The sequence below is a fragment of the Coenobita brevimanus genome, chromosome 54, assembly GCF_032717465.1.
Source record: "Coenobita brevimanus isolate Jiangsu-jjx chromosome 54, ASM3271746v2, whole genome shotgun sequence".
NCBI lineage: Eukaryota > Metazoa > Arthropoda > Malacostraca > Decapoda > Coenobitidae > Coenobita > Coenobita brevimanus.
In genome coordinates this window covers 31,071,213-31,083,010 of record NC_137007.1, presented here as the reverse complement: position 1 = coordinate 31,083,010, position 11,798 = coordinate 31,071,213, and the positions used below count along the sequence as shown (strand labels likewise).

General features: G+C 44.1%; 1 protein-coding gene across 1 annotated transcript in view; it reads left to right on the top strand.

Annotated features, from left to right (window-relative positions):
* Window positions 1–4,357: 4,357 nt before the first annotated feature.
* LOC145400949 (uncharacterized) overlaps window positions 4,358–11,798 on the top strand; it is a 16,321-nt gene continuing 8,880 nt past the window's right edge. Inside the window, exon 1 of the mRNA XM_080273315.1 lies at window positions 4,358–5,813. Coding sequence (XP_080129441.1) covers window positions 4,499–5,813 — 1,315 coding nt within the window. The 5' untranslated portion in view covers window positions 4,358–4,498. The remainder of the gene's footprint in view (window positions 5,814–11,798) is intronic.

Sequence of the window (11,798 nt, the reverse complement as noted above, 5' to 3'; positions counted from 1 at the left end):
AAGTCCTGTTCAAGATTGCTTGTAGATACGTTTACCTCCATCCATACACTTGCCAAACATTTTACAGTCAGTTAGAGTGAATAGTAAAGTAGAAAAGAAAGAAAGAAAGAAAATCGAAAAACAGAACGTGTGAGAATAGTTAACTATTATGGAGATTTCCTTGGCGTAAAAATTTGTTAAGATATTTTATAAACACGAGATTGAGCTAGTCCCTAAGTCATACATGTTCCCGCCAGTCCAGTGCCCGGCCGTGTACATCACATGCACATAACGCGACGCTGCGATGCCCGACACTGCAGGTATTGATTGACCTGCAGCACCGCGGGGCCTGGGGGCAGATAGAGCCAGATTTAGGGGAAGGGGGGTTTAAGAGGGGGATATTATAGGATCGAAGAATGGAATGCTTTTATGTTCAGACCGATTTAGCTTGAAGCACAAATTTTATAAGTGCAGTGTAGAATTACAGAATACCATACTGTAAACACACACACATACACACACACACACACACACACACACACACACACACACACACACACACACACACACACACACACACACACACACACACACACACACACAGATAGATAGGTAGATAGATATGGAAATCGTTCATGGTACAGCTGGTGTCTAGACTAGTAAGAAATCTGAGAGGCGGTGGTGGTGTCTTGAATGACGCTGTTGGTTGTAGTTATGTCACACACTGCCTGCTGAATGGGATGTGCCTCTTCTCGCTCTCCAATACACCAATTTTCTGTTGCAGTCTTACTTTCGTGGATCCACCTCACGACACATCCATAAATTAGCCACACCATACCTTCTAGAAAAAGAAAATCCATGTACTTGTATACTCTGTGAAGCTATACGTTGAAGTGTGATCAGCTTAAAAAAAAAAAAATGAACTTTTATCGTCAGCGTCCCTGGCGAAATATAGGCCACGCATCCATTCCCGGATCATTAAAGACGAAAAAAAATCTTATATCATTTAGTACTCTATATTCAGACCTTATTTTCCTATCATTTTACTGGGGATCATAGGCTACATACCCCGTTCCCTCAGGCCCAGCAGGCTATGTTACTTGAAATCCCAAAGATGTGGATGGATTTATTTTTCTTTTTCGTACATGTATCAGAACGGGGGTACGAGGATCACCTACCCTTAAATGCTCTGACCTGCCCTCACCTAGCCCCGGGACCTTATACTTCCCTAAGGATAACACAGGAGTGACTTCTTCCATTATGGTTAACTTTGCGTAATTCAATTTTGCAATATAGATTTTGGTAGGAGCATTAATTTTCGTCTTTTTACAGGGTGTCGAAAAAAGTCTCTGTGTACTAGGGTGTGGGGCATACAGTATAGAGTGTATTGTAGAGTGAGAGGTGTAGCAGGTGTGAAGGTGTTGTTTAGGGTGTAGCGTTGGTTGTGGTGTAGGGTGTTGTGTAGAGTTGGGCGAGTCACCTGTGCATGTCTAGTGTGCGTGTCTCCCCGCTTCTCTCTCTCTCTCTTTCTCTCTCTCTCTCTCTCTCTCTCTCTCCCTATTTATCTATCTATCTATTTATCAGTGTGTTGCGTGCCGGTATGATAGCGAGAAAGGGACAGGGGATTTTTTTTTTTCACCAACGCTGGGTTTTTCCGCTCTGTATATGCAGGTTTTCACTGAGTTAGGGATTTTCCATGTGGCATTTTTTGTTTTGCATGTTTATCAGTTGCGCGTGCACACACACACACACACACACACACACACACACACACACACACACACACACACACACACACACACACACACACACACACACACACACACACCATCGATTTCCACATTCTTTCATGAAACAGTCAGGCGCCTACATTTATCTTAGTCCTTTCCCACCCTCCCTTACCTTCTACCGCTTCCAGAATATTTTGTAGATACGTAATTTTGTGGTGGGTGGAAGCGCCTACCATCCACTCACTTGATGTAGAGCTACCTTTAGGTAACTCTGCACTGAGTAATAAGTGCAATATATAATGTTAACTCCTTTCGGTTCGTCCTTTCTTACTCTCCTCGGGAATTATGTACTCTCGTCAGCTGTCTTTGTTTACTTTCGTCAGCTGTTCGTTGTTTATTTCCGTCAGCTGTTCTTTGTTTTCTTTCATCAGCTGTTCTTTGTTCACTTTCGTCAGCATTTGTCTGGGGTTCTGCTGAAAATTTAACTTAGTCGCTTGATCGACACCCCCCCCCCCTTCTCTACCCTTTCTCTCCTCCTCCCATCCCCTCTCTCCATTTCCCTCCTCTTGCTTCCATTTTTCCCCTACCTCTCTCTTTTCCTTTTATTATTCCTCTCACTCTTCCTACCCCCTTCCTCCTGTCCTCTCTCCTTATCCATTTCCCTTGCCCCTTTCCTCCGTCTGTGTTTTTCCCCCTTTCTTCCTTCTCATTCACGGCTCTCTTTTTCCTCTTTCTTTTCCATTGCACCCCTTCTTTTCGTCCCCTTCCCTTTCCCTCAACCTTACCTTGTTCTCTCTTCGCCTTTTCCTCTCCGCGTCTCTCTTTCCCCTCTCTCCTCCCTTTTATCCCCTCCCCTTTCCTTCGCATCATCATCATCATGATCGTCATCATCATCATCATCATCATCATCATTACCATTTCCCTTTCTCTTGCCATCTCTCTTCCCTCTCCTCTTCCCTCACCCTATCCCTCTTTCCTCCTAGTCTTCTCCCATTTTCCCTCTCGCTTCCCCCACCTTCTGATCTATACTTTCCTTCCTCCTGCATTTTCTCCTCCCGTACTCCTCCCTCCCCTCTCACTTTTCCTCCCTCTTCTCTCCCCTCCCTCTCGCTTCCCTCCCTCTTCCTTCTCCCCCATACCCAACCCCCCCACCGTTGTTCTCTGGTATTCCTGGTATCCCCAATCAAAATGACCTTTTCTAGGTGGCATAGGAGACTTCGAAACACTTACTCCTTAGCGATTTACTTTGCACATTACTCTTTGATTTTTTTTTCTCATGCAAGTGAGAAACCCGGCGTTGTCCACGTTGCCGTACATGCCGACGTTGACCGGGACACCCAGAGAATCCCCCCTCATTTTGGGTGGTGGCCAGAAGAACCACCTTGCATAATACCTGATCCTGGTAGTTGGTCTACCACTATGCAAATTTTCGCTTTCCAAGGCAATGGCTCTAATTATATATATATATATATATATATATATACATACAGAGATAGACAGACAGATAGATAGATAAATAAACACAGATAGTCATGCAATGAGAACACACACACACACACACACACACACACACACACACACACACACACACACATATATATATATATATATATATATATATATATATATATATATATATATATATATATTTAATGCAAGAAAGAAGGAACCAAAGGCCAGGAGCCAGCAAACCGTTCCTTCCAAGAAAAAACAAAAACAATACAAAAGAGAGCCAAATTCAGGATCTGTTCATTTCGAGATACAGTATATATAACTCCAGCGACGACCTATGATTTTGATTATTTTCATGATCTTGATGATATATAATCATGCAGAAAAATGATGATCATGATCATGATGATGATAGTGAAAACAGGGCATGAGTCACGATAATGATGATGATGATGACGACAGAACACTTGTAGAAACAGGGTAAGGGTACTGAAGATGATAGTTGTGACAAGCCCTCCCTCCCTGACTGCGGTTTGAGAGAAGGAGAACGTAGGGACGGTGTGAGAAAGAACGGCTCCCGCAGTGGCCCACATGACTGAGTATTGATTTTGGAACAAGCCGGCCCCTCCCAGATATGCTGGCCACTCACTTCTTTCTCTTTTTCTTTTATATTTTGACTTTCATTTACCAAAAACATGACATTCTGAGTTAAGATGGACTGCTGTGTTTACTGAGAGGTCTGACAAGTTGTTGATTGCGCCGGTTAGCCAGAGGTGGCCGGCAACTTGGAGCTCTGGATTGCTGCAGTATTAGGCGCATGTGCAGTCCCACCAACTCCTCATTCACAAGAAATTTGTAAATTTATATGAACATCATGTTAATAATGATTCTTTTTGTAAATTTTGAAATATTTATCTGTGAATATAAATACATAATATCACAGTATGTATACAAAACATGTATATAAGCACGTGTGTTGGTGTTATCAGGAGCGTCGGACGCGTGCGCGACACCGCAGCGCCATCTTTCTTTACTAGTGATGTAATTCTCTCAGTTTCTGGTGCCGCTGGACTGGTGTGCTCACTCTGAGAGCTCACACTGGAAGTTCCATCATGAGTTAGCAGAAGAAAAAACTCCAGCAAGATTATAAACTGTTATATTTGTTAAGTGTGCATGAATGTAGCACCATTACTGCAAGTTCTTGGCAAGTGCTGTATTGACAGTGGAGCTTCACGGAGTAGTCATGGTGGATAGTGCCTTCCAAGAGTAACCTACAACCGCCCAGTGCCACATAACTTTCTGTGTTTGTTTACACACCTGCAGTACTTCTTGGAGAAATGACTGCGGATAAACATATTTGTTGTGCAATATGTATCTGTCAGTTGACTGCCATCCTCTCTGGGGTATCTTTGCTCTATTTAACCGTGATTGTTATCAAACCTTCCATACATCTTCTGAACTTAAGCTTCCACTTGACGCCTGTCATGTGCACCACGCTCTCAGCAATAGACATCGCTGCCGTCAAACAAGGCGAAAAGAAAGCAGAATGTCTTTGGTCAACGTGCGGGGAGTGGTGCCTCTCGAAAGGGTCCGGCAGCTGTATGCAAATTCATGTCATGGTGCGCAACAACGGCTCTAAGGTCAACTTCAGGAACTGTGTGGATATCCTAGACGAAAACTGCTCAGCTCTGGATGTTGAAGCGTCCCATATCTACCAGTGCAAGGAAGGGCAATGCAAGGAATTAACAGGAACCTTTAACTGCACAAAAGAAAACCAGAACGACTGTAGAAATATAACTGCTGCCTATGTCTGTAAGGACAGAAACATAGATAAGGATCCTATTGAATGTACAGAGGAAAAATGCAGTTTTCGACTCGAAGGCGTGTTCAGTTGCACTTCCGGCATGTGCCAGAAGCTGAAGAGCATCCACAACTATGCAGAAGACTGTGAGAGAAAGTGCACCAATCTGGAGATGAGAGAGAGGAACTTGGTGCTGTTCAGCTGGGAGAGACTTGTGGCCACTGCCTGTCGTTCCATGGATTCCCCTGACAACATCACATCCACGAGTATTGAAAGCGTCAGCAACATGCAAGAATGGCAAGACAAGAAACAAGCCCTCATGATATTCTGCTCGTACGTGAAGAAGGCCAAAGGCACGGAAACTTACGACATCTTGGCGTCAGACTGTTTTAACGCAACACTACACAGCACGGAGGACATACAGCACATCAAGGACTACCTAGACCTGCTCCGCCTGCACCGGAACCAATCACCTAACTCAACAAACTGGATCATCCCTCATGAGTCCTCTCTACGCATCATGAACGACACCCAACTCCGCATCAACCCTGGAGGCTGTGTCAATACTCTCCGCGGGGAGTGCAAGGACTTTTTTCTTACCCATACTCATGACGGGAGGGACGGCATGACAGCAGATCGCTTCCCCTGCTACTACAGCGACATCGAATCTGAGTATGTGATTGGAAAATTCGATCCCCACTTCACAAGACTGATCCTCATACTTGTGAGCGCCATCCCCAGCTGTCTCTTCGTCATCGCCTGCTCCTTCCTCTTCTTCTGCTCCAAAGCGGTAGGAGTGGACGACGAAGGCCACTTGAAAGTGACACTGCTACAGGGCTCGGGCGCTGGAGGTAACGCTAGCGAGCTGTGAGCCCTCTTCTCCTTGTGTCTCGCTCATCAGTAGGTGTTAGCAAGCCCTCTGTATTGTTGCCTCTCCAGCACTGCCGCCTCACCTACCTTCCTAATTACCTACCTTCCTTCCTACCTGCACACCCACACTCCTCTCACCCCATTGTCACTCGGTTTGTCATCTCTTCGCTGCAAGCCTGACTGACTCGTACGCCTGTTGCTGCAGCCCCCACTCGGGATACAAGAATATTATCACTGCTCACTTTGTTATATTTATTGAATCTTTTTTTTTCTTTTTCAATCTCACGGCCGAATTGTCGCTGGTCTTTGCAAGTTCCCCTGTACCTCCTCCTCAGATATTTATTTTCGATACCGTGCATTCATATTCTGTGCCTTATCATTACAAACTCCGTCCACATTACGATATAAATGAAACAAAAGAAAGTAGTGTAATATTCCTCATTAGCATCGACGTGTCGATGTTGAGATGCAAATAACAAATGAGAACTTATTTTCGGATAATATGATACTTTAATATTCTTTTGTGCCTTCGTTGAAAAAAGAAAGTCCATACCTGAACAGACTGATACAGCATGCAAGGTAAACAAAAATCTATTAAGCCATGTCGTCTCTGAAAAATATACCGACACTAAAAAGATGAAATACGCTGAACAAGTCGCTAAGGAAGAGGTACTACGGAATTTCTGAAGACCATAATAATACGACCCCTAGTTTTCAGTGCGATGATGCCTATTTTCTTTTTCTTGCTAGCTTCAGACGATTTCATTCAGCTCCGAAAAGGCTGGCATAATGAGGCAAGGCGAGAAGGGTATATGAAATCCTTCCGGTTCGAAAAGCCTCTCTAGAGCTGTAAAGGCAGTTAGGAAATAGTGAGAAAAACCAGGAGGACATCTGTTGTTTTTATTCTTGCTATCACCAGGCAGTTCTATTCGGCTTCGTAGAGACCCTGGAAGCAAAAAGAGGTGTTGGTAAAGAGGGACGCCTTCATGTGGTGGCACTGATATAACCGGGCAGTTCACCTGTCCGATTATTCAAACATCTTTCATCTCCCTCCCAACTCCCTCCCTAACTGCAGGAGGACAGCTTAAGCCTGCAGTCTACCGAGTCCCATCCATATGAGTTCGATGCCACAGCAACCATAACAACACCACCACCAAGTATAAGGTCTCTCACAATTCATTTAAACCCCCCTGGTGGTAGAGAAATTGAATATAAAAAATATATATATAAAATCTTCACCTCTATTGTTTGCATCTTGCTTCCCACAGACGATATTCTTTCAGAGCCTGGCGGGAGAGAAGAATCAAATGACGGCCTAATCTAACCCGTCCAGCTAATAGAAAAAAAAAACTCTATCTTAAGGTGAATAAAATCGTCTGGAAAGCAGCAGGAACGATAAAATATATAAAAAGCGTCATCGGACTGAAAAGGATTAATTTTTCCCTCTTTTTCACCGATTTCTTGAACTGATTGCAGTTTGATGAACTTTTTAAATTTTGAATCTGATTTTGAGGCTGTTAAAAAAAAATTCATCCCTTCTTCTTACAGGTTATGCTCAGCGTCGAATAATCAAAAATAAGTAAATGAAAATAAAAAGTGTCAAAATGTATTCGAAGTTACATGCAAAGGTATGTAATGCACTTAAGAAAAAAAAGAAGTATCCCCAGAATCGGATAATTATAAAAAAGTTTCGTTGTGTACCTGAAGTTATATATATAAAAAAAAAAAAAAAGTTAAAATAAAGCGTGAAAACAGATTGTAGAATATCTGGAATTTCATGAAAAAAAAGTTACCTAATATGCTCATGATGTAAAACTAGTTGGGCCTTGTACTCGTGATACATTAATTAATTACACACTGTGCAAAGACTCAAAAAAAAATGAAAAAAAAATAAAAGAGGTTTCATACTGTCCTCGAATTTCAAGAAGAAAAAAAAAAGTTATGTACTACAAACACGATACATACGAAAAAAAAAAAAAAAAAAAAGGTTTCTCAATGTATTCACGATGCATAAATGTCACCTACTGCACTAGGGGATACATAAAGGTAAATAAAGAAACGCGTACCTGTGGGCACATGAAAAGATGCGTACTGTGAAGATACATAAAAAGTTACGTACTGTACTCTGGACACAAGAATGCAACTTATTGCAATAAAGATTTTAAAAAAAAAATCGTACCGTACTAGAGATACATAAAATTATGCGATACATCTTCGTTTTCGTCTCATTAAGTAAGTTAGGGTCTTTGCGACTGATTCAGAGGCAGTCCTTCCTTTAAATTAGGGATAGTTTCTAGGCTATCACGACTTTTTATACACACTCGGTACTATAAATTGGAAGAAACTGTCAAATCAGCATCGTAGGTAGCAATGAAATTTCAATAGACAATTTTTCTGTGATTTACTGTGAAGAATTAACGTCTATCGTTCTAAAAATTAGGCGTCATTTACCAAATACTTAATGTGCGATATGGTATTGGAGAGGGATGCCTTCCTGTGGTGGCACCTATATAACTGGGTGACTCCACTGCCAGGTTACACAAACGTCCTTCAACTCTCTCCATATCCCCTGAAAAGAGCAGGGGAAGGACAGCTTCAGTCTGTAGTCCTCCAGCTTCACGTCTAGATCAGCCTGGGACAGAAAAACAATTGTAGGTGATATGATGACGGATTTTAAAAATATTTTACTCTTGTTACCATCAAACAGTTTATGCTTAGATCAAGAAAGACAACTTTGGATAATCCAGTCCCAGCTTTTTACCTGCGTCGCAGCAGCAGGTAAATGAGAGCAACGCGAACTGCTCTCGTTGGTGGAGAAAACATTTATACAATACCTTCACTGCACTCAGGCCATTAATCCAACAGCACTCATTTTCACAGGACACTCTCATGGCCCTTCCCCATCCACCACCACGATTCCAGCTCATCCCACCCATTTCTTTGTCCCGCACATTATCCTTAGCATTTTCATCCTGTAATTACCTATAAATAAGCTTCGCTGCACCCTTACCACATATCTTACACCACCCATTTTCACAAAACATAATATCCCACCCCAGCCCCACCGTCTAACAGATTTCCAGCCCATCCCAGTGATTCCTTTGTTTACCACACCCATTTCTTTAACTCCTCCCCCTCCCTGACGGATTCAGGCCGCGATGCAGGTAACGCGGTGGATGAGAACGCTTGTTTTATACTACTCAAGCTAAACCATAAGATGATATTCAGCTTTGGTAAGGCGTTCTTGGATTGCATGAGTTAAAAATTATCTCAGAACTGAAGGGGTTATGTATAACCATCATTAACATACTGAGGAATTTTTATTCTTTATTTTAGCTTATTATTATTATTATTATTATTATTATTATTATTATTATTAGTGACATCACTTGACGATTTTATTCATCTGAGAATAAACTCCCCGAAGTGTAGGGGTCAGATAAAGTCTTAATAAACCCTTTTAGTATGAAAGGCCTTTACTGGGTGGAACAAAGTAAATCGTCTGGTAGTGGCAGGCGTAAGATAAAAATGACGACCCCCTGCTTCAAGGCGTCAACCCTTCCATTGCCAGAGGTCTTTCCTAACATAAATAAAATCGTCTGGGGTCAGGGAGAGGAAACCAAACATCAAAATAGTTTTATCCCAGTGACGGCTACAAATTTTCACACCTGAATAAAATCGTCTGCTTTTAGCCTGAATAGTCCTTCTTGATGAGAGAGAGAGAGAGAGAGAGAGAGAGAGAGAGAGAGGGAAGGAGAGAGAGAGAAAGAGATGTGTACTTAATAAAATCGTATGGGGGTAGCAAAAATAAAGTGGATAGTGTCTTGGTGAAGAAATAAAGATAGAGACTGTTTTTCACCCAGTCACTCAGCCACGCCACTACACCACGCCATACCACCGAGCTGCACCACACACCACCACACCACCAAACTCCGCCATACCACTGACCTCCACCACACAGCACCACACACTACACCTCATCACACTCAGTCACATCACCAAACTCCACTGTACTGCTAAACTTCTCCACTACACTCCCTATCACCACCTCACACCACTCTCCATCACAGTCCACATTCCTTCATATCACCACACTCCACCACATCACACTCCACAACACCGTACTCCACCACACCACACCACACTCCGCCACATCATACTCCACCACACCACACTCGACACCACCGCACTCCATACTAACGCCACCACTGAACACAATCACTCCACCACATCATCACGCTCCACCACACCAACACACTTCACCACACTCCACAACACACCACCACACTCCGCCTCCTAACCTGAATAAAATCGTCTGACGGTACGAAAGAACAAAGCAGAGCAGCCATCATCGATTTGAAAGGGGGTTGTGAAGACTATTTTTGCCTTCTTTAATACGAGGGGTCCTTCACAAGCTGAATAAAATCGTCTGGCATAGCAGGCATGAGGGGAAAATGGGGTGATTAGTATTTCCAGTCTCTTTACTGCGATTTCTCCCTCAAGCTGGAGAAAATCGTCTGGGATGGAGAGAATGGGAAGTGTTAGAGGTCGATGCGGGGAAATTTATGGCTCTGTTTCCTAGACATTGCCACACCCAGTCCTCCCTCCTTCCCTCTCTCCCTCTCTCCCTCCCTCCTTCCTTTCCTCCCTCCCTGCTGTCTTCTCTCCCTCCCTCCCTCTTTCCGCTCTTCTTTACCTCCGGCGCTCCTTCTTTTTTTGCCCTGACTTCTGCCCTCCCTCCCCCCCTCACTCCCTCCCTCCTCTACTCACTCCTGCCTCCCTCCTACCTTCCCTCCCTCCCTCCCTTCCTTCTGCCTTCCCTTCCTAGCTCCTCTAGTGCACAATCAATACCCCCAACCCCCACTTCTCTCTCTCTCTCTCTCTCTCTCTCTCTCTCTCTCTCTCTCTCTCTCTCTCTCTCTCTCTCTCTCTCTCTCTCTCTCTCTCTCTCTCTCTCTCTTCATTTTGCCATCCCTTCCTTTATTCTTTTTCTCCCACACTTATTCTTACTCTTAGCTTGTCCTTCCCCACCCTTTACTTCCCACCCACTTAGGTCTCTCCCACCCATTTTCTCTCCCAGCCAACTTCCCTCCCACCCACTTCCCCTCACATTTATCCCTCCTCACCCTCTTTCTCCACCCACTTAAGCCTCTACCACCTTTTTTTATTTTCTCCCTGATAACCCTCCTCCCACCTTGTTTCCTCTCAGCCACCGCCCATCCCACCCATTTTTTCCCACCCAGCTAGTCTTCCTCCCACCTATTTTTCATCCCAATTATCCCTCCACCCACCGCCTTACCCACCTATCCATTCATTTGCTGTTCTTCACCTACTTTCGTCCCATTCCTTTCTATCCATCTTTCCTCCCACCTATTCCAGTTCCCTCTACATACCCTTCCTCTCACCTACCTTCCACCTACCATCATCTACCTCTACCTACCACTGTCTTCTACCCCCCCTACCATTTCCACCTACTCCCACCTACCATTCCCCTCTCCCACCTACTACTCCCATTTACCACCACCTACTCCCATCTACCACCACCAAGCTACCCCCACATGCCTCTCCCACCTACCTCCACCTTGCTATCGACCAGTCTGCATCGTAAATGACTACCACAGCCACGTCACACCACCGCACTCCACCTCACCACCACATCACCACACTCCAACCCACAACCACACGCCACACCACCACATCACCACACTTCACCACAACACCACACCCCGACACTTCACAAGACCATCATAGTGCACCACACTACCACACTCCACCACACCACCTCACTCCATCACACACGACCACACTACCACACGCCACCACAACACCACACGCCAGCACATTCGACGTCCCTCCAACTCAATGCACCACACAGCCTTACTCCACCACACTCCACCATCTAACCCATCCACTTTAAAAGCCTCCCTTAAGCTGAGTAAAATCGTCTGGCATCAGCAAGGATAAAA